This window comes from Gorilla gorilla, chromosome 5, assembly GCF_029281585.2.
Source record: "Gorilla gorilla gorilla isolate KB3781 chromosome 5, NHGRI_mGorGor1-v2.1_pri, whole genome shotgun sequence".
NCBI classification, from domain to species: domain Eukaryota; kingdom Metazoa; phylum Chordata; class Mammalia; order Primates; family Hominidae; genus Gorilla; species Gorilla gorilla.
Window position 1 is genome coordinate 43804473 of NC_073229.2, and position 23471 is coordinate 43827943.

Genomic DNA, 23471 nt, shown 5'->3' on the forward strand with positions numbered 1-23471 from the left:
GTCTATTTCAGACCTCATCTTCCTCTGTAGACTTTGAAGAGGAAACTTCCTACTTCCAGAATTCTGGAGGTCTTTTAATGAATCTCAGAACCGTATTTTTAGTGATAGTGTATTTCTCAGTGAGATTCCAAATGTGTTTACACTGGGAAGCACAAATTCATCTGCTCTGAAGTATAAAAGCAGTATTTGTTGTTTGAAGTACTGAAAATGGAGGTTCTAGCATTGTTATAATGTTGTCAGAGAAGATTGGTTATTACATTAAGATATGAATATAAATCATGGCTATATAAAAATAAGAAAAAGATTGAAGTCTTATTTTAGAGTGACAATCCATAGTAAATTGAACGTACCACATTAACAAACAGTAACAACTTTTTAAATAAGTAAAGGCTCAAGGTAGTCACTATCTTGAATGCTTACTTGTGTTTCTCTGTAGCTATAGTACTTGATAGAGTCAGAGCTGTTTGGATTAACCATAGCCCTTAAACAAAGCAGGCAATTGTGTTCCCTCACAGGCATGAAGAAAACAGAGGCAGTCATCCAAAACCTGCATGGTCCTCTAGGCCCACACGTATACAGTACGTGATTTAGAAATCTAAAGTGGCGAAAGCAACAGTATCTATTCTAAGGCAATCATATGTTCTCTTATTGTTTATCAATGGTTATTCTAAACTGTGTAAAAATGTTATTTGCATAAAACTACACTGTTTCTTGTGATTTGTATTTTGTACCCTCTAATTTAGAAATTGTCCAGGTATCCAAAGATTGAGCATTAATTTACTCAATTTAATAATATTCACCTAAATTCTTAAAGTTATCATACACTGTGAACTCAGTACTTAAGCTCACACATTGAATCCTTATAATTAGTAACATAAAATTTAATTCCATTTTTAAAAATGACATTATCTATTATCATTTAATTTGGTTCAATGAATAATTTACAATTTTAGAATAATAAATAAAGTGATGTTAAGTCATGTAACCAGTACAACTAGTGGAAGAAATTTAGTAAATGCAAGTCAAATTAGCTTTTGTTTTTGTTTTTTAGAATATGAACCCTAAACTTGTGTATACTATAATATTATGCTAATATTATTTTTGCATTATAAGAATAAAGAAGAAGCCATTTTTAAAATGAAATTATTAAGCCAATTTGTCCAAAAAATAATCTTGATTAGATGTATATTTTCCCTATTAAAAAAAACCTAATAAAAGAGGTATTAATATTTTTAAGTTATTTAAAAATTGTGAAGTATTTTTTTTTACAAAATAAGGTGTTAACTAAGACCACTAATGAAACTCACAGTTAAACATTTTTTCTCTTAATTAGAACTTAAAGAGGTAGCACATTTAAAGCACAAGGAAAATTTTTGATTTTTTTTTAGACAAATGAGTTATTTAAATTGATGTATTTTAAGTCTTTATGTAAGCCAACTAAAATTTAAGATTACATTATAATTTATTAATTCCCTTAAGTGGATAATTTCGCAATTATTTAAATTCATAAAATAAGATAGTCTTTTCTGGGCACGGTGGCTCACGCCTGTAATCTCATCACTTTGGGAGGCCGAGGTGGATCACCTGAGTTCGAGACCAGTTTGGACAACATGGCGAAACCCCATCTCTACTAAAAATGCACAAATTAGCCAGGCGTGGTGGTGCACCTGTAATCCCAGCTACTGGGGAGGCTGAGGCAGGAGAATTGCTAGAACCCTGGAGGCAGAGGTTGCAGTGAGCCGAGATTGTGCCACTGCACCCCAGCCTGGGCCACAGAGCAAAATTCTGTCTCAAAAAAAAAAAGATAGTCTCAATCTTATTGCCAATTAGGAAAGCTAACCGTGCTAATAGAACAGAATTTAAAGTGGGTAAAAACAGAGCCATAGGTTATCTATTTAGCATGTTGATCAGTTAAAGAAATAAAAGTATGTAATTAAGATCAGAAGTCCCTCAGGTGGCACCATTGCTGAGAATATGAATAATTCTGATTCTCAGTTTAGAAGAAAATTCTAGTTTCCAGCATCACATCCCTTACAATAAACTCATTAAGGTTTAGAAAATATTAAATCTTTGTTTTATTCAGATATTGAAAGCACTCTTTTTTTTTTCCTGACTCAATAGTCCAATTTGTAACAACATTATGTTTCTTCTGTCCTCTAACCTTACTTAAAGAACCTGAAGGGGCAATAATGTGAAATTACTAAAATTAATAATAAGCTGTAGAGCCTCTGGCATAGCAGTTATTGAGACCAGACATTCGGTTTCCTTGATTTCCTTTTTGTCTCCTGTTAGTCCTAACACTTTCTTAAAGTCAAAAGTTATAACAGGGCAGCCATTTTATATTCATATCATCTTAACACAGGAATACTGGTTTTGCAGATATCGACAACTATTTGGACTCAAAAAAGACAAGTTTTGGAAGGTGGAAAGAGGCATACAAGCACAAAACATCAAATCCCATGTAAAGTCAGAAAGAAAAACACCGACTCTAACCCTGTGTTCTCACAGAGAATATCAACATCTTCAAACAAAAACACCCCAAAAAAAGGTTAATAAATAAACCAGATTTCCTGTCCTCTCCACTGACTAATCACTTAATGATGTGACCAGAAAACCAGAATTCAAATTCTACTACTGCCACCAATATGCAACCAATCAGCCAAGTCCAATTAGAATAACCAAAACAAGAAACAAACGCGGACGATAAACTTTTAGCATGCAAAAGCCAAAGGAAAGTGAACAGAAAACTCAAAGGGTCCAGGGATAGACAAGCTGTTTCCAAGACACACATTTCTGTTGGTTCTTATTGTATGACTCACATAAACACTGTCTTGGTGGAAAATTCAGAAATAAATGACCAAGAAGTTAATAATTTGCTTACTGGGTACTTGTACAGAAGAGAGAACAAGCAATAGAATTATTTCATCTAACACAGGCAAAAACATAATTTATGTAAGAGAAAGGGGAAAAGGCGGGGAAAGAATACTGAATTTTGTTTGCAGATTTTGGTTACACTGATTAGTTAGTTGGCAGGTAGGAGAGCGGTCAGTCTGAATGGGAATAAGTGACTAGGTCCATTAGAGGCATAGAAAAAAAAACATTTAGGCCCGGCGCGGTGGCTCAAGCCTGTAATCCCAGGACTTTGGGAAGCCAAGGCGGGCAGATCACCTGATGTCCGGAGTTCGAGACAAGCCTGACCAACATGGAGAAACCTCGTCTCTACTAAAAATACAAAATTAGCCAGGGTGTCGTGGCGCATGCCTGTAATCCCAGCTACTCCGGAGGCTGAGGCAGGAGAATGGCTTGAACCCGGGAGGCGGAGGTTGCTGTGAGCCAAGATCGCGCCATTGCACTCCAGCCTGGGAAACAAGAGAGAAACTTCGTCTCAAAAAAAAAAAAAAGAAAAAAAAAATTTACTTGTGAGGGACTCTGGAAATTTCATTTCTCATCAGAATTTCTCAGATAAGTTATCTAGGCAAGGCAGCCTGTGATTGCACAGCAGTGTTCAAGTATAAGGCCTTGTCTGGCACCAAAGACGGGCCTTAGTTTATTTCCCAGGTGTGAAAGAAATTGCAGATTTAAGATCACACAGTCCTTATGTTAAATAACTGTAACCTAAATTACATGGTATTTAAGTTTGTAAAAATCTGTTTTAACACTAATTTTATTTATTGTATATTCCCGGTTTTTAATGGAGAAAGCAAACTTCTAGGTGCTAAAAACGTGTTCTAGACTTGAATAAAAAGATAGGTAGACTACGTCTAACCCTTCATCTTAAAATCTTTACCTGGAAAAGACCATGAGTAAAATACTTAAGGGAATGTGGAATTTCCCAGGCCACAAAGCGGCCTGCAGTTGTCTAGGAAGGGAGGGTCCTCTAGGAGACACAGTGTATGTGCTAAATTTAATAGCGTCTCCTCTTCATTCTCCCACCCAGCGCCCAGTCGTTACTGGCCTTCAGTTCAGTGTTCGAAGGCTTGTCAATTTACCCAGCAGTTAAGAGTTGGCTTCTCCTAAAGCAACTTTCAAACTTTTCTGCATGTTACAAGCCCCCTACGGAGATTTTAAGTTTCAATCAGGCAACACACCATTTATGGCTGACTGAGCACTGGGATTCAAGCAAAATTTTATTTGATTTGAATCTTGAATAAACCAGTTGAATAGAATAAGATGTATGAAGCAACATCTGGCGCAGTGCTTACATCTTTAGTTCTGTACTGCCTTAGTGTTGTTATCAAGACTGACGCATATTAGGTTAAAAGACTATTAGCGGGGCAGTTGGAAACCCAGGAGACACAGCCTTCAGTATACTACGAAGGTGTGCGCCACGAAAACAGAGGGGGTGTCCTTCCTTAGGCAGTTACTGCCCAGGTTCCCACTCCGGTCCGCTATGTAAATCAGAGTCTCAAAACAGCTTTCCCTCGATTGGTTAATATTTAAAATGACAGGACAGCCTATTGGCTAGAAGCTGGTGGCGAAATTATGACATTACGGCAACCGTTGATCCTGGCGACGTAGACAGGGACAGACAGCTGGGTCTGAAACCTAAGCGAGCCTGAGGTTTCTTCCGGGAACGCCGAGTTAGCAAAATGGCCGCTTGTCTCCATTTTAAATTTAAGAACAACGAATTGACCCCAAACCCATTTTTAATGGCTGGCTTCTTACGGGTTCAGGACCCTTTGTCCCTCTCTAAGCTGCAACACTTGTCCGCACCCCTCTCCAATCCCTACAAATAAAATTTGGCTTCTGGCCACAGCTCTTTCAGTGGGTATGTGGGTGGCTCTTAAAAGAGCCTTTGGGGTTAGGTGTTAAGACGCTTACTTGGAATGTTTACTTGGAGCTGGTGTACTTGGTAACGGCCTTGGTGCCCTCCGACACGGCGTGCTTGGCCAGCTCTCCGGGAAGCAGCAGGCGCACGGCCGTCTGGATCTCCCTGGAGGTGATGGTCGAGCGCTTGTTGTAATGCGCCAGGCGGGAAGCCTCGCCCGCGATGCGCTCAAATATGTCGTTAACGAAAGAATTCATGATGCCCATGGCCTTGGAAGAGATGCCAGTGTCGGGATGGACCTGCTTCAACACCTTGTACACGTACACAGAGTAACTCTCCTTGCGGCTGCGCTTGCGCTTCTTGCCATCTTTCTTCTGCGCTTTGGTCACCGCCTTCTTGGAGCCCTTCTTCGGGGCGGGAGCAGACTTGGCTGGCTCAGGCATCTTAAAACACCAGAAATGTGTCGAAAGTAAAGAGCGGATTTCTGCTACTTATAGGGCTTTTATGCTAATGAGGGATGGAGAGTACCTCTTAGTTAATTGGAAGACAAACTGCAGAGTTGTCATCCGTGGGCAGAGCTATGCAAATGAAGTATGAAAGTACAGCTTTTCTATTGGCTATCTGACTAGCATTTGCTACCGACCAATCAAAAAGTCGGATTTACTCCCCAGGAACTACCTATAAAAGCAGCCATGTTTTACATATTTCTTGATTTTGTTTCTTTTCTCGTGAGCTTAGGGCGCTGGTTTTGGTAATTTTGTCTGATTGCAATGTCTGGACGTGGTAAGCAGGGAGGCAAAGCTCGCGCCAAAGCGAAATCCCGCTCTTCTCGCGCTGGTCTCCAGTTCCCGGTGGGCCGAGTGCACCGCCTGCTCCGCAAAGGCAACTACGCAGAGCGGGTTGGGGCAGGCGCGCCGGTGTACCTGGCGGCGGTGTTAGAGTACCTGACCGCCGAGATCCTGGAGCTGGCCGGCAACGCGGCTCGCGACAACAAGAAGACTCGCATCATCCCGCGCCACTTGCAGCTGGCCATCCGCAACGACGAGGAGCTCAACAAACTGCTAGGCCGGGTGACTATTGCTCAGGGCGGCGTCCTTCCTAACATCCAGGCCGTGCTTCTGCCTAAGAAGACCGAGAGTCACCACAAGGCCAAGGGCAAGTGATTTGACAGGCATCTTAGCTCCCGGAAACGCTATCAAACCCAAAGGCTCTTTTCAGAGCCCCCCTACCGTTTCAAAGGAAGAGCTAACCTCACTGCTTGTAGGTAGAAGGAAAAAAGGTACTAAGGTAAGTTAATTTTATGCCAACCTGGAGCAAAGCGTATTACAGCTTTTCGGTTTTTTGGGGAGCGCTGTTACTAAAAGTTGGTCTGTTTGTATGTAATAGGTCAGTTACGTACTATCATACTCTAACGAAATATTCTAGTTAATGTTTTGTAAGATCGACCAGTTAGTGCCTAACAGTTTACATGCAGGGATGTCTCGTGATCTAAAAACTTCGTTGTGATTACTTTAAAAATGTAAATTGAAGGCAAAACTCTAACGTGTTGGTAACCTTGTTTGGTCCTCCGACTAGTCCCCCGTCTATTTTTCTCAATTTAGGCTGTAGGCAGCCTCACTTTCCTAATTCTGTAAGAGTTACAGGTTCCATTGCTGCTAAAGTGCAGAGTATATTACCTAAAAGTTAACCAGGGAGTTGAAAGGTGTCTAAAAAACAGACTAATGTCCCTAATGTAGAACGGTGCCTGACATGCAACTTACTCTTGTATTTTAAGAAGCTCAAGCGTTTAGGTTGCCATTACAGGCAGAAAAGGAAATAGAGTGGGGCCTGTGGCCACTCAAAAACCTTTGCTTTCTGGTCACCCCTCTAATCCTACCACTTTGGGAGGCCGAGGGGGCTGATCACCTGAGGTCACGAGTTCGACACTAGCCTGGCCAACATGGTGAAACACCTCTCTACTAAATAAAAATAATAAGTAAAAAATAAGTCGGGCGGGGTGGCACATACCTTGTAATCCCAGCTACTCTTGAAGCTGACGCAGGAGAGTCGCTTGAGCCTGGGAGGCGGAGGTTGTAGTAAGCCGAGATCGTGCCACTGCCCTCCAGCCTGGGCAACAGTGAGACACGGTCCCCCAAAAAAACCTTTGCTTCTAGGGATCTGGTAACAGCTGCCCCACCCACAAGAAATGGAGATCTGGGACCATGGACAAATTTCTAGAGACCTATTTTCCTGTATTCTGTGAATCTCGCCGAGGTTTTCTTCCGGATCTCGGTTTCTGCATTTTTTTGTTTGTTTGCTTGCTTTTTTGAAACAGAGTTTTGCTCCTGTTGCCCAAGCTGGAATGCAGTGGCGCGATCTCGGCTCACTGCATACAAACTCCGCCTCCCGGGTTCAGACGACTCTCCGGCCTCAGCCTCCCTAGTAGATGGGATTCCAAGCGCCCGCCACCAGTAGAAACGGAGTTTCACCAGGTTAGCCGGGCTGGTCTCGAACTCCTGACCTCAGGTGATCCGCCGGCCTCTGCCTACCAAAGTGCTGGGATTACAGGCGTGAGCCACCGCGCCCGGCCGGTTTCTGCTTTGATCGGAATCAAGTGGGCAGAAAAGTGTAGGCGGGCTAAGTCTTGCCTACGCATCTGCGCCCAGCTGCTCAGACTGGCCAAACAGACCCAGCCGTTTAGTCTAACGCTTCTGGAACTCCACTGAAGCGTTTTGCATTGTTTCGTTTCGAGCCTTCAAATCCGAGTGTGTGGCAGGAGATAATAATCCTAGCAGAAGCTGTTTACTGCTGACGCGCCTCCCACTTCCCAGATACTGACACCGGCTCGGGGCGGATCCAGCCTTTTCCGCTCTTCCCTCCCTCCACCCCCTCCTTTCCCTACAACTACCCTCAAAGGAAAAGGGTTGGATGTCCCATTTGGGTGAAAACAAAGTGGCATAAAAGCAAATGATCACCTTTGATAGCCACATATTAGAATTTTACGAGGGTATTTTTAAATTACAACGATTCTAATGGGCAGCTGGGCTGAGAATCATCAGATTTGAAGGTCTGGTTTCACATGGCTCTTGGGCTGAGAAGACCGGATTTTCCCCCCTAGCATTTCCTGTATGTCCGAGAATTTCGATCCTAAGGTTAGAATTGCCTTATGGGCCTTGGAATCCTTTTTATTCACAGGCCAAATTGCCTTTGATTCCAGCTCCCAATCGGTGTGTGACCTTGGCCTAGGGCTTAATCTCTTCCTACCTCCATCTCTTCCTTGTATGCTTTTGCTCACCTTGAAATGAAAAGAACCTGGCTCAGCAAGTGTAGATTCTGAAATCAGAAAACAGGCTGAATAAGAGAGATGGTTTATTAGGCATTACTGTGTGCCAGGCACATTTCATGAGCTTCCAGTATGTTAATTCATTTAATCCAACAATCTAAGAGATAGGTTTTATCCTTATTCCGAATTTTGAGATGAGCAAACTAAGAAACAGCTTAAAGAACTTAAGTTCTAAGGCCAGGAAAACAGTACTTATAACAGCTGACTATTCTATAACCACACCTCCTTAAGAGATTATTGTCAGAAAAATAGAGTAAAACATCCGTACATAATGGGTAAACTTTGTCCACATACCAGAATGTTACTAATGGCTTTCTAACCTCTGAAGAATTTAAGGGAAGGAGGAAAGGTAATTTTCCCCAGGGAATCTACACGAAGAGGTAAATCTTGACAATGTATTAATACTGTAAACCCAGGGGAAAAAAAGCCAGTACAATTTTTATTTAGGGTGTGGCAAATAAAACAAAGGGACACGTGAAAAGATGGCTCAGTAAAGAGCTACAAGACTTGGTGCAACTGACTTATTGTGGTGAGTGAGAAAAGGAGAGAGAGAAAACTTGAATTTCAATTCTTCTCTCTGGGCTCCAATAACAAGATTTTGTATTCGGTCTACTTAGTAGTGAATGATACATTGTGTTAAGTTTGTTAACCTAGAGGCTTTCATCTTAAGCAGTACTTAAGATGTAGACCTCCTCTTATTCAAATACTGATAATCAGCATACAACTTGGCATACAAGAGACACTTGGCTGTTGGGCATTGAGAAAATGTTGAACTGAATGAATCAATGACTAGGCAGCCAGGAAGCACTTTGTTGTAGAGAGTTGGTTTATTACTAAGGAAGACATTAAGTATTAAATATTAGACTAATAGGTTGCTAATAGTGTTTTCTCTTTCCAATAGAAAATGTCTTCTGAGGCTGATCTGGTGTCTCACATCTGTAATCCCAGCACTTGGGGAGGCTGAGGTGGGTAGATCACCTGAGGTCAGGAGTTTGAGACCAGCCTGGCCAACATGGCGAAACCCCGTCTCTAATAAAACTACACAAATTAGTCAGGCGTGGCGGTGTTCACCTGTAGGCGCCTGTAGTCCCAGCAGCGCCTGTAGTCCCAGCTACTCAGGAGACTGAGGCAGAAGAATCACTTGAACCCCGGGAGGTGGAGGTTGTAGTAAGCCAAGATCGTGCCACTGCACTCCAGCCTGGGCGACAAAGTGAAACTCCATCTCAAAAAAAACCAACCCCATCTCTACTAAAAAATACAAAAATTAGCTGGGCATGCTAGTGCACGCCTGTAGTCCCAGCTACTCGGGAGGCTGAGGCAAGAGAATCACTTGAATATAGGAGGGGGAGGTTGCAGTGAGCGGAGATGGCACCACTGCACTCCAGCCTGGGCGACAGAGTGAGACTCTCAAAAAAAAACAACAAAACAAACAAAAAGTAACAACAAAAAAGAAACTATATTCCAAAAATCCAAATTTCATTGGCAGTTTGTTCTGGGAGCTTCAGACACATAGAAAGTGCCAGTTAACCAGTTCTTACCTAAGAGGTACTGCTAAGAGCCTAGTCCCTAAGCAAAGGGAGCTTCAGAGAAACACAGAAGGTGCCAGTTAATCAGTTCTTACCTAAGAGGTACTGCCAAGAGTCTAGTCCCTAAGCAAAGGACATTCCTCGTAGCTCTGTCCTGTCTCCTCATCTCCAAAATACTTTACCTTCTACTTTGAAATGCCCACTATTATATTCAAAAGCCCTAGTTACTTCTGGGGAAAATTATCTATTGAGCAATGAATTTCGGTAGCTTCAATTGGATTCCAACTCTTGAGCAAGTTTTCATCTCCCTTGCCTGAATGGCCCTGGGGAGGACTATTTAAATTGGGGCGAGTGGATGAGGATGCTAAACCTAGAGGTCTCCCAATTACCAAAGGCACCTGGGCACCAGGGACAAAAGTTTGTCTCAGGAATTTACTGAGATATGAGGCTGAGATAAAATCATTTTTTGGTACATAAGGTATCCTGAACAAAGCAGATCAGTTTAACACAAAATCAACAATCGTAATTTCCCTTTTTAAATTTCCAAATCTATGTAGCAATATCCTTTCCTTTAATTCATTCATCATCTCTATTCACTTTTTGTATTCTGTAAATCATTTGAACTTTTATAAGAATTATATTTTCCCCTTGAGGTCACAAAAAAGAAAATATTAGAAATTTTATAACCAATTTTTAAAAAATTATATTTTAAGGTTAAATACAAATCTTCTAAAGGTTTGTCATCTGTTGATCCTAAATTATAATTGTAAATTTATATATTCCTGTTGAATATAATGCATGTGTGTTACAAGATTATTAGCAATTTGAGAATTTCCCATGCATATTGGAGATGAGCAAATGGAATAAGGGTTCATATGTAGCGACAGGATTCTCTATTTTATTTCAATACTTAATATTGTGCCAAACCAAGTAAGAGGAGCATCATGAGAAAATGTACTAAAGGACAGTCATTACCTATATTTACACCTAGAAAAGAAAACTATATTGATAAACTGATAAATCTATTTTATGTATTTATTTATTATTTTGCTCTGTCATCCAGGCTGGAGTGTACTGGTGCGATTTCCACTCATTGCAACCTCCTGCTCCCAGGTTCAAGCAATTCTCCTACCTCAGCCTCCCTAGTAATTGGGACTACAGACATGCACCACCACACCCAACTAATTTTTATATTTATAGTAGAGACAGGGTTTCACCATGTTGGCCAGCCTGGTCTCAAACTCCTGACCTCAGGTGATATGCCCACCTCAGCCTCTCAAATGCTAGGATTACAGGTATGAGCCACCGCGCCCAGTCTGATAAATCTATATTAAAAAGAATAAATATAACCATTGCATCTTCAACAGAAATTGGAATATGGCATGTAGATTTCAAAATAAAATGAATTCTCTGGCATTGAATTACTGTACTCATGTTGAAGAAATGTCAGAACTTCATTGGATGTTATTATATTACAGTTGTTTGTTTGAGTTGTAGTTTGGGCAGAGTAAAGGAGCCAACATGTCTTAGGATTTAGAACTTGTGCACATTGCCTACAGTTGAAAGAAGAAAGCGTGATAAATTCCAGCCTCTTTGGTATGTGGTTGGGATGTAAAGTTTTACCACATCCTTCATTGTCTTAGCCTACTCAGGCTGCCATAACAAAATACCAGAGACTGGATGGCTTAAACAACAGAATCTTTTTTTCCATATCTAAGAGGCTTGGAACAGAAATTCATTTTCTCACAGTTTTGGAGCCTGGAAGTTTAAGATCAAGGTGCCAACATAGTTTATGGTGAGAATCTGTTCCTGGCTAACAGATGGCTGCCATCTCACTGTGTGTTTGTATGGTGTTTCCTTGGTGCCTGAGTGGAGAGAGAGCTCTAAGTGTCTCATCTTCTGTAAGGACACCAGCCCCAATGGGATTAGGGCCCTATCCTGTGATCTTTAGTTTTATGTACCCCCTAAAGGCCCTATGTCCAAATGCAGTCACACTGGGGTTTAGGGTTTTAATAAATGAATTTTGGGGGACACAGTTTAGTCCATAACATTCTGTCCTTGACCTGCCAAAATGTATGTCCTTCTCCCATACAAGATAAATTTATTCCATCCCAGCCGGGCATGGTGGCTCACACCTGTAATCCCAGCACTTTGGGAAGCTAAGGCGGGCGGATCACAAGGTCAAGAGATCGAGACCATTCTGGCTAACACGGTGAAACCCCATCTCTACTAAAATAAAAAAAATTAGCCAGGCGTGGTGGCGGGCGCCTGTAGTCCCAGCTACTCTGGAGGCTGAGACATAAGAATGGCATAAACCCGGGAGGCAGAGCTTGCAGTGAGCCAAGATGGCGCCACTGCACTCCAGCCTGGGTGACAGAGCTAGACTCCGTCTCAAAAAAAAAAAAAAAAAAATTATTCCATCCCAACAGCCCCCTGAAAGTCTTAACTCATTCTAGCATCAATTCTAAAGTTCAAAGTGTCATCTAAAAAATCATCTAAATCAGGTTATGGGTGAGACTCAATGTGTGATTCATCCAGAGACAAAATTCCTTTCCAGCTTTGAACGTGTGAAACCAGAAATGTTACATGCTTCTAAGGTACAATGGTGAAACAGGCATAATAGACATTCCCATTAGAAAATGGAGAAATAGGAAAGAAGGAAGGTGTGATGTGTCCTAATCAAGTCCAAAACCTGGCAAGGCAAATTCTGTTAGGTCTTAAGAAAAACCCTCTTTGGCTTGATGCCCTGACTTCCAGGCCCAGTGGTGTCTCAGTGTCACCTCTGGCTCTGTGGTTGGCCTACTCCATCTGCCCTGCCTGAAGTCTCGGTCTTTCAGTTTGGTGGGGTCCCACCCAGGCAGCCATCTGTGAGAGACTCCCACACAGTTCTGCAGGGCATCTTTGAAACAGGTAGAGTCAGCCTTGACTACATGTTCCCACCCCCACCCTATCCCATCTGTACTCTCTGAGTCTGAGATCAAAGTGGCAGCCCTGGCGGCTCCTGCCTGTAATCCCAGCACTTTGGGAGGCCGATGAGAATGGATCACTGGAGGTCAGGAGTTGCAGACTAGCCTGGCCAACATAGTGAAACCCCATCTCTACTAAAAATACAAAAATTAGCTGGGCGTGGTGGCAGGAGCGCTACTCGGGAGGGTACAGATTTAGAGCCTGTAATCCCAGCTACTCGGGAGTCTAAGGCAAGAGAATCCCTTGAACCTGGGAGGTGGACATTGCAGTGAGCTGAGATCACACCATTGCCCTACAGCCTGGGTGACAGTGAGACTGCCTCAAGAAAAAACAAAAAAGAGTCAGCCCTAGTGATCTTGTAAGTTGCCTTTGGTGGGTCAGTCTTTCCTTTTCTTAAAGAATAGTACATATTGACAGCCAGGTAGCTCTATGATCCTGTTCTATAGAATTCAAAAAGTCGACAACCTTCCTTTGTTCCTTTCTGTTTTCTCTGCCTACGTTAGTTTAAATTGGCAGTGTCTCTGCTGGAATAATCCCATCTCTCTTCCTGGCTTCTGCTGAGATGGCTGATTAAATCCTTGGGTCACACCCATTATCTCTTTATCAAATGGTTGTTCAGGCTAGGCTCAGTGTTTCACGCCTGTAATCCCAACACTTTGGGAGACTGAGGAGGGCAGATCACTTGAGCTCAGGAGTTAGAGACCAGCCTAGGCAACATGTCAAAACCCCATCTCTATAAACAACAACAAAAAATTAGCCAGGGTGTGGTGGTGCATACATGTAGTCCCAGCTACTTAGGAGGCTGAGGTGGGAGGATTGCTTGAGCCTGAAGGCAAAGGTTGCACTGAACTGAGATTGTGCCACTGCACTCCAGCCTGGATGACATAGCCAGACCCTGTCTCAAAAAACATAAAAATAAAACCAAGAAAAAAAAGAAAAAGAAAAGATTGTTCAACCATACCTCTTCAAGAAAAGCTTTCTCAATTTTTACAATATAGATTGAGAAATCTATCCCAAATCTCCAAGTTCTGATTGTGTTTTGCTAAAAATTCCTTCTTTATTTCGGCTCTTTCTTCTCACATTTTACTATAAGCAGTAAGGAGGACCTAAATCACACCTTCAATACTTTGCTTAGACATCTCTTCTGGTAAATATCCAGTTTTACTGCTTATAAGTTCTTTCCAGTAAACACTGCAGCGTAATTCAGCCAAGTTCTTGACACATTGTAACAAGAACAGTGATTTCTACAGTTTCCAATAACCTGTCCCTCATTTTCATCTGAGACCTCACTAGAGTTGACTTTTGTGTGTGTGTGTGGCGGGGGGAGTGGAGTCTTGCTCTGTATCCCAGGCTGGAGTGCAGTGGTGTGATCTTGGGTCACTGCAACCTCCACTCCCCGGGTTTAAGCGATTCTTCAGCCTCAGCCTCCCAAGTAGCTGGGACCACAGGAGCGCATCACCATGCCCAGCTAATTTTTGTATTTTTAGTAGAGACGGGGTTTTGCCTTATTGGCCAGGCTGGTCTCAAACTCCTGACCTCGTGATCTGTGCCCTCAGCCTCCCAAAGTGCTGAGATTACAGGCGTGAGCCACCACGCCTGGCCTAATGTCCATATTTTAACCAGCATATTTAATATTCTATCCATGATCGTTATAAATCTAAGTTTCTATGAAAATGGAAGCTTTCTGTCCAGCTCTCTTCCTTTCTGAGCCTTTGCCAGAATTGCCTTTAATGTCCATATTTCTTTCAATAGTCCCTTCACAATTGGCTTTTTCTAGTATAAACCTCAAACTCTTCCAGCCTTTACCCATCACCAATTTCCAAAGCCACTTCCCCGTGTTTAGGTATTTGTTGTTGCAGCATCCCACGCCTGGGTACCAAAACTTAGTCAGCTTGGACTGCCATAACAAAATACTACAGACTGGTGGCTTAAACGATAGACATTTATTTTCTAACAATTCTGCAGGCTGGAAGTCTAAGATCCAAGTTGCCAGCATAGTCAGTTTCTGGTGAGGATCTCTTCCTGGCTTAAATTATTTCACAGACGCCAGGCAGATAACCATATCCATTCTTTCCTGTATTCGTTAATAATCAGAGCTAAAAGTGTAGGGCTCTAAATTTACACTTCAGCAAATTGTTCTGTTATTAAGTATTCACCTCAAAATGACCAGACTGTACTATCCTCTAAATTTTAGAAACTTGGAGCTTGGCTCCGGTCCCTAGTCTTTGTTCTGTCTCATTAATGGCTTCATCAATACTACGGTTCCAAAGACTATCTATATGCAGTAAACTTTCAATTTTACATCTCCAGCCTGACCTTTTTTCTGAAATGCAAATGTGTGTAGCCACATTTTCACTTGACATCTCCATTTAGAACTCTAATAGGTCTTTCACCCTAAACACTTCCAAGACACAGGAATAAACGTGCTCCTTAAGCCTGTTATCCCTTCCAGTTCTCCCCAGTTCAATAACTGACACTACTATTTACTCCAATGAACATTCTAAGAGTGTCACTTGCTACATTTCCTTCATCTCTACAAATCCAAAGTATCTGTGAGTCACGTCACCTACATATTCAATACATGCAATAATTCATTCTCCATACTCCTTACCATGACTTAAGGACCCACTCAGTGACCATCTCTGGCCTCTGTTCACCTCTTCTGCTGTTCTCCTTTGCTGTTCCAGCCACGCTGGTCTCTTTTCACATCAAGCAGCTAAGCTCTGCCCATTTAAGACATTTAACTTCTTGGCCTCAATCTCTGAAATGGCTGTTGTTTGATTTTTCTTCTGGTGAGCTCATTTTCACTCATCAGGTCCCAGCTCTGTTTCAGACAAGGCTATCTAAAATAGACCTACCTAAATGGATTAAAAATCTGAGAATATGAAATAACAAATATCAGATGACATTTTAGGAGACCCTTTATATACCTCATTTGTGTGTGTGTGTTTGGAAATGGTGGTGGGAGGGTGTCATTACTAAGTGAGGAGGAAACACAAAAGCCATCTAGGAAAGGACACAGACTAGATAGGTCCAAAAGTGGTTTAAGACAGAATATATGTAAAGAGAGTTGTAGAAAGAGCAATAGGTTGGGATAAAGGATTTCCAAAACATATATGGGGTTAGTAACCTCAATTTACAGGGACAAACTGCAAAACGTTAGTAAAAAGGCAAACAACATAATATAAAAGATGATTAAATGGTATTTTATATCATGTGTTAAATTCATATGGCCAATACATATGAAAAACAAGAAACAAAAAACCTTCCTAGTAATTCAAAATTATGCATATTAATACAACAAAGGGATACCATTTCTTTTCTTTTTTTTTTTTTGAGACAGAGTCTTGCTCAGGTACCCAGGCTGGAGTGTAGTGGCATGATCTCAGCTCACTGCAACTTCCACCCCCTGGGTTCAAGCGATTCTCCTGCCTCAGCCTCCCGAGTAGCTGGGACTACAGGTGCCTGCTACCACGCTCAGCTAACTTTTGTATTTTTATTAGAGATGGGGTTGTACCATGTTGGTTGGCCAGGATGGTCTCGGTCTCTTGACCTCGTGATCTGCCGGCCTCAGCCTCCCAAAGTGCTGTGATTACAGGTGTGAACCACTGCACCTGGCCTAATTTTTGTATTATTAGTAGAGATGGGGTTTCACCATATTGGCCAGGCTGGTGTCGAACTCCTCCTGACCTCAGATGATCCACCCACTTCAGGCTCCCAAAGTGCTGGGATTACAGGCATGAGCCACTGTGCCCAGCCTGGAATACCATTTCTTACCTATGAATAGACAACCACTAAAGCCAGTATACTCAGGACTGCAAAGGATGAGGAAGAATTGCCATTGTCATATAGTTTTTCATAACTTTTCCTGACAATGTCTATTAAATTGTATTAATAGACATTTGGAAAGGGAGAGTGTCAACAATCTAGAATAAAGGCCCCACTAGGTAAGGTTACATATGTAAGGACTCTTTCAAAACTGTCACAAGAGGTCAGGTACGGTGGCTCATGCCTGTAATCCTAGCATTTTGGGAGGCTGAGGCGGGTGGATCACTTGAGGTCAGGGGTTTGAGACCCGCCTGGCCAACATGGTTAAAACCTATCTCTACTAAAAATACAACGATTAGCCATGCATGGTGGCACATGCCTGTAATCCCAGCTACTCGGTAGGCTAAGGCAGGAGAATAGCTTGAACCCAAGAGGCAGAGGTTACAGTGAGCCGAGATCGCACCACTCCAGCCTGGGCAACAGAGTGAGACTCCATCTCAAAACAAAACAAAAAAACTACTCAAAACTGTAATAAGAAAAAAAAAAACAACCTAATTATACATGTACAACATTTAAATAACTAAAATAAGAATACTGTTGACATAGTGAGACATCCATTTATACTATGGAATGTTATGCAGCTACCTGAAACAATAATCCGGTGAAACAAAATCACACACACAACTGATGAGAGTAAATAGAGAACCGTATGGAAGAAAACATACCACAGTAATTATCTCAGAGAGCTGAAACTAAGTTGGTGCAAAAGTAATTGTGGTTCTTACCATTACTTTCACTGGCAAAAGCTGCAATTACTTTTGTACCAACCTAATAGAATGGGGTGAGGAGAGGTAAAACTTTATAAACATCTCTGTGTGAACTGTTAAAATGAGGAAGTATATTTTTTTTAAAGTATAAAGAGAGAAAAAAGTAAGCTTTCTCCATTTCCCACCTCAAATTATGTTCTGTCACTCATCCTGTTTAGATTCTTTCAAATGCAGTTTGAAATTTTATTTATCAGATTCCTTGTTGTTTGCCTCTTTCCATTAAACCTAGCTCCACAAAGTAGGGACCTGGTGTATTCATTCACTGTTATATCCCAGCATCTAGCAGAGGGCCTGACACTTAGTGGGAACGCAAGTATCTGGTAAATAAACCAGAGAATAGATATTTTTTTAGCCCAGAAAGCTGTTTCACTTCACAGAGTGTAATTATCTGAATTTCTATAAAAATGTCTATCTATAAATCATTGTCAATACATTACCTACTCACCTTACCCAGCTACCAGGAACACTATGAAGTTTAGAATTACACCCCATTTGTTTTCCACACTCTTACCATTTTCCCAGTTTCTGCACTGACCTCTCCAGACATCATGTGTACTGATAATTCTAAGTTATCTAGATTGTTAATTCTTTTAAGGGCCTGTTCTCTGCTAGCTGGCATCATGCATAAAATAATTCTCTTTAATATGCTCTGGGTCTAGGGTTAATAGATGTTTGCTTTAAATCATGGAAAGAAAATGGTCACACAGCTGGTGTGGGTGATCAAATTTGTGCTGTTTCATCCACTTAATGTTTACTTTGTGATGATGGAACCTCCCAGCTTTTATTTTCCTTCCTTCCTTCCTTCCTTCCTCCCTTCCTCCCTTCCTCCCTTCCTCCCTTCCTCCCTTCCTCCCTTCCTCCCTCCCTGCCTCCCTCCCTCCCTCTCTCCCTTCCTCCCTCCCTCCCTTCCTTTCTTTCTTGACAGAGTCTAGCTCTGTTGCCCAGGCTGGAGTGCAGTGGTGCGATCTCAGCTCACTGCAACCTCTGCCTCCCAGGTTCAAGTGATTCTCCTGCCTCAGCCTCCCAAGTATCTAGGATTACAGGTGCATGCTGCCACACCTGGCTAGTTTTTGTATTTTTAGTAAAGATGGAGTTTCAGATGTTGGCCAGGCTGGTCTCCAACACCAGGCCTCAAGTGATCCGCCTGCCTTGGCCTCCCAAATTGCTGGGATTAACAGGCCTCAGCCACTGTGCCCGACCCCAGCTTTTATATTCTAATGCTGAGATTATTCAGTTAACACTCTTACCTGCTAGGATAAGTTTGGTGGAGAATTTTACCTTACCTTGTACCCTTTACCTTCACATCTACCTGTACCCTGGCCCTTCACATCCTTTCCATATAATATATCTTCAGTAAATACAGGGAAAAAAACCCAGAATGATTATGTTGACAGCAAAACATGTTTGTGCAGAAACGGAGTAGTCACTATCTAAGCCACAGAGACTTAGGAGTGTATTCCTGAGTTATGTATCATTTTAACCATCACTGGATCTTAAGTCCCAGTTGCTAAATTGAAGGGAGATACATGACTCTTTAGGGCTTTGCTCTCCGATACAGTAGCCATTAGCCACATGTGATATTTTAAATGTAAATAATTAAGTCAAAAATTCAGTTTCCTCAGTCTCACCACATTTCAAGTTGCTGGTGTCTACTGTATTGGATACACAGACATAGAACATGTCTATCATCACAGAAAATTCTATTGCATTGCACTGGGATAGGTACTTCTTGTGCCCCTGGGCTGATAAGTTCAAGTGCACTTAACTAGCTTCCTCCAAGTGGAATCAGGATAAATTTACCATACAAAATACAGGACACCCAATTATATTTGAATTTCAAACAGGCAACAAATAATTGCTTAAGTATGCCCCTCACTGCACACCCAAATATTACATGAGACATTCTATACATATATATATATATATATATATTTGAAATTCAGATTTAACTGGACATTTGGTATTTTTGATGTGCCAAATCTAGCAACCCTATCTGAAGAGCAAAACTGGAGTGTCTAGTCTGGATAGGTCCTTTTACACCACAGGGAGTTATTTGAGGAATTGAGAAGGGCTGTGGTACCTGTAAAGAACTAACTCATTATGAAGAAAAGGATCTGTAAGTTTTTCTGTATGTGTAAGGAAGGCCAAGAAGGTGGTTTCCAGATATATTTACTTTTTCTTCTCTCTCTCTTAGGTTGCAAAACTTCTCATTTCAGAGAGATGCCAGGATCCTAAGTGCCTGCCAAACTTACCAATTCTAAGGAATAAGTGGATGGATGGCATTACTGATTCCTACATTACTGATTGATTCTGCATCCGCACATTGTTTTATTAAAAACATTCTACATCATGTGTGGGGAGATAAGGAGGATAAAATGAAGAGAAAGAATATTATTGAGGGGAAGTTCTTCTGAATAAAAAATGTGTTTAATTTTTTAAATAAGTATTACATTCACAGGGTTCAAACTATTTGAAGTAAAGAGATATATATAAAGAATCCATCCCTCAACTTACCCAGGTGGTCACTTTTCTTTTTCATGTGTATCTGCCCAGTATTCATTCCTGCTATCAGTCAATAATGAATGATACGTGTTTTCTTCAATTTTTTCATTCTTGTCAGGTAGCAGACTGTATAGACTTTTCTGCACTTGCCCTTTTCATAACTATCTTGGAGAACTTTCCCTATGAGAACATACAGAGCTTCCTGTACACAGTTGCATGTACTGCATTATGCAAATGCATTATATTTTATGTAACCTGTCCACTGTTGGTAGGCACTTGAGTTGTTTTAGTCTTTTGCTATCAAACAGTTCTGGGATGATTAACCCTGATTTACTGCAAAATTGAAATTGCTCTGCTATTCTGCTGGAATGGTGGTAAGTGAACTGAAAATTCCAGTCACTCTTGGGCTAGACTCAAGGTTCTTAAAAACTATGTGGCCATCACCAAATTAGTTATTTTGAACCTTAATTTCTTCACCTCTAAAATGGAGGTAATACTTACCTTAAGTGGCTATGAGAATGAAGATCATGTGTATGAATTGTTTGGTGCTCTAAAGAACAGCACAAATAAAATTATTTTCAAATTTTAATAGAACTATGTGTAATTTCTTAATTTTGAAATAATTTTATTTGTAAAGTGCATAATCTTATTTAATGTATAATGTATACATTGTAATAGAAACAGATTTCCCAAATTCCATCCTGGCATGAGGTAATAAAAGGTAACGCAAAGGGAGAGGAAAGCATGTGTCATTAATTTTCTGCCTAGGACACCTCCCTGGTTAAATTGCCATTTCCTTTCTTCCTTGCATAGTGATTAGGAAACACATCCTCCTGACCTGCCTGCCCTCTTTTGCCTCCTTTTTCATCTGCAGTCAAGGTCTGGTTTTAAGACTGACTGTTACTTTTACAAATCTGTGTGTATTGGTGGCTAAGGGCCTGTATGGTCCACTGCTGTATTCCCAGGTCCCAGCATGGTTCCTGACGCTGCCTGGCAAATAGTAGTCACTCGAGAAATGGCTGATGAATTCATGAGGCCTACTCTGGATGGAAATTTCAATTCTGGCCCCGAATTTTCAGGAGCTGGCAAGAGAGCCACCTTAATATCATAGGCTGAGTTGGAAGAAGGGAATACCCAATTTATTCTTAAGAAGTACCTTGCCCAGGTACTGTGGCTTAGGCCAGTAATCCTAGCATTTGGGGAAGCCAAGTTGGGCAGATGGCTTGAACCCAGGATTTCGAGACCAGCCTGGACAACATGGAGAAACCCCATCTCTACAAAATATGTAAAATTTAACTGTGCTTGGTGGGCCTGCACTTCTGGTCCCAGCTACTCCAGGGCTGGGGTGGGAGGATTGTTTGATCCCTGGAGGTCAAGGCTGCAGTGAGCCATGATCGCAGCAATGTGCTCCAGCTCTGGGCAACAGAGCGAGACCCTGTCTCAAAAAAAACAAAAATGTCTATACAATAAATCTATAAAAAAGTGGGTTTTGTGTGTCTATACACACACACACACACACACCTGCATAGACACTCAGGTGTTCTGGAAAGACACAGGAATCTGAAGCCAAAATACTTGTGATTTTGTTTCAGCTCTGCCACTCACCAAATGTCTGATGAGATTAGTTACCTGCCATCTCATAATTTCTCTTCTGTAAAATAAGGTAATAGTACCTCCCAGAGTTATGAAAAACTATCAAATGAGATGGCAGATGAGAAAACACTATATTCCTTGTAAAACCTGACAAATATGTGCAAGATTATATAGAGACTGTCTTCTGTCCATTTTCAAATGTGGAAAAGTGAAAGCAGGACAGGATGTTGGGATTTCTGTCAGATTTGCTGGCTTCCACCTGCAGAAATTGAAGTAATTGGGGTTCTTACACCTAAGTACTAACTGATTCTGGTTGCAGTTTACCCCCATGGCTAAATGAAGCTTTTGGAAGAGTCAGCCTGGTAGACATGCAATGTTGAATGGTGGTGGAGTGTACCCACACACCTCCCACCAAGTCAGCTCCAGGTTCAGAAGCAACAGCCCCAGTGGAGGGCATGCGTGTTTGTAACTCAGCTGAGCCACCTTTCCAGAAGCAGAGGCTTTCCAAACAGGGATGTCCCCCAACTCTGCCTATTCTGCTTTTGGTTCAACTTGACTTCCTACCTTCAGTGAGGACATGGAGAATTCATCTAGACTGGGTACCTGAGCAAACTTGGCAGAGCAAAGAGAAATGAGGAAGGCCCTAGGTAGACAGGCCCTGTGGAAGGAAAGAATCAATGAAAGAGCACAGAAAGAAACTCCCATTTTCTTTAGCACAGTCCCTTCAGATTAAGGATGAAGAGGCTGGGGTTCTGAATTGGTTGGCCTTACGTAATGGTCACAAAAACAAGTCAATGGCTTTTCCACATCCACACATTGAGATATATTTCTGCCCTTGGTATTCATTTTCTCTGATCTCCAATTAAAGATCTATGCGTCATTTTAAAGCCTTCCTTCCTTTCTACTCTGTGGTCAGCGTAACATTGGTGGTCTGAAACTGGCCATAATGGCAGCATTTACATCATGGGAACTAGCATATGTTACATCAGGGTTTTTTTGTTTTGTTTCTGGAGAGCCAGTAAACATACATCATCACACCACTTAAATATTCTCTGCTTAAATATTCTCTGCTCCTTCCTGGTAAAGATAGCCTCATCTCTCTCTCTCTCCCCACTCCCCAACTCCATCTAGCACATGCACATTGGGTCACTCTATTGTGCTGTTTTCCTACCCAGAAGGGCCCTGTCTCAAATGACCCCTACGCTTCTGGTCTGATTTAAGTTCCATACTCTTTCCTATGAGGTGTACCCACTGCATATATTTCTATATTGTTTCTCACCTTCCCTGTTTTCCTGTCTGCTCTCCAAATTTTATGAGGAAGCCTAGAACACTCTTTTTGGAGATACTCATTCGCTTAAATGTCACTTCAGTGAGGCCCTCCATTGACCATTTTCCCACTCCCAGAGGGGCAGGGAGGCCTTCTGAGAAAGTGAACATGGTCTGGTGGATAGTGATGCTGGGAATGTGAACTGTCAGCAACAGCATAGCTAGGAATGCAGTGAGCAAAGGCACTGTGAAGACACAAGCAGAGCTCTTCAACCAATGACCCCAGGGACTTTCTCTGGGTTGCCTGGCAATGAACTGGGAACAATGGCTGCTTCTTTCCCTGTGGGAGGATCAGCCAATGTTCCCAGGTGCTGGAAGGCTGGCTTTCTCAGCTGACACCCACACAGAAAATGTTTATTCTCTTTATCAAGTCTGCTCTCATGCTTTCTCTGTGAAAAGGAACAGCCCGGGCTGTGTGTGGGTCCCTTTCTGGAGCACAGCGTCTCTGTGCATCAGGCTACCCCCTTCCTGGGCTCAGGGCTCTGTAGGCTGCAGGAGAACAGGCACTGTGTATCTGCAACCCTCTGCCCACTAGTTCCAGCTGGCACAAGCAACACTGTGCCTACTGACAAGACAGGCAGAAGCCACGAGAGGAATTAAATTACCTCCGAAGGTGGTAGACAGTGGAAATGAGTGGATATAGGCTTTCATTAAAGGGCTAGGATTTAACTTCTTAATCATTATTCCAGTCACCTTGTATCTCATCTTCTCAAATGCTCTTAATGAAAGTCACAAACCAATAGCTCTCTCTGTAATTTTCCATTTATGCCCCCCTTTCTGTTGTCCATTATTTGTCCACTATCTCTCTTTCCTCTCCATTTAACATTAGCTATTTTTAAAGCAGCACTTCAGAAAAGTTTCTTTTCTGTTTT

The 23471-nt window shown here is 41.8% G+C and overlaps 2 protein-coding genes across 3 annotated transcripts; one reads left to right on the plus strand and one right to left on the minus strand.

The window, feature by feature from the left end:
- Nucleotides 1–2113: 2113 nt before the first annotated feature.
- H2BC4 (H2B clustered histone 4) lies at nucleotides 2114–5251 on the minus strand. The gene has a single exon (XM_063707408.1). It carries the CDS (start codon nucleotides 5209–5211, stop codon nucleotides 4831–4833), a length of 381 nt encoding a protein of 126 aa, XP_063563478.1. The 5' UTR covers nucleotides 5212–5251; the 3' UTR covers nucleotides 2114–4830.
- A 181-nt stretch (nucleotides 5252–5432) lies between these two features.
- On the plus strand, nucleotides 5433–20269 carry H2AC6 (H2A clustered histone 6). Of its 2 annotated transcripts, XM_004043390.5 has the most exons (3): nucleotides 5471–6055; nucleotides 8992–9055; nucleotides 19373–20269. In XM_004043390.5, exon 1 carries the CDS (start codon nucleotides 5539–5541, stop codon nucleotides 5929–5931), a length of 393 nt encoding a protein of 130 aa, XP_004043438.1. In that variant the 5' UTR covers nucleotides 5471–5538; the 3' UTR covers nucleotides 5932–6055; nucleotides 8992–9055; nucleotides 19373–20269. The 2 variants fall into 2 exon arrangements, with proteins under 2 accessions (XP_004043437.1, XP_004043438.1); XM_004043389.5 differs by lacking the exon at nucleotides 8992–9055 and having other exon boundaries at nucleotides 5433–6055.
- Nucleotides 20270–23471: the final 3202 nt, after the last annotated feature.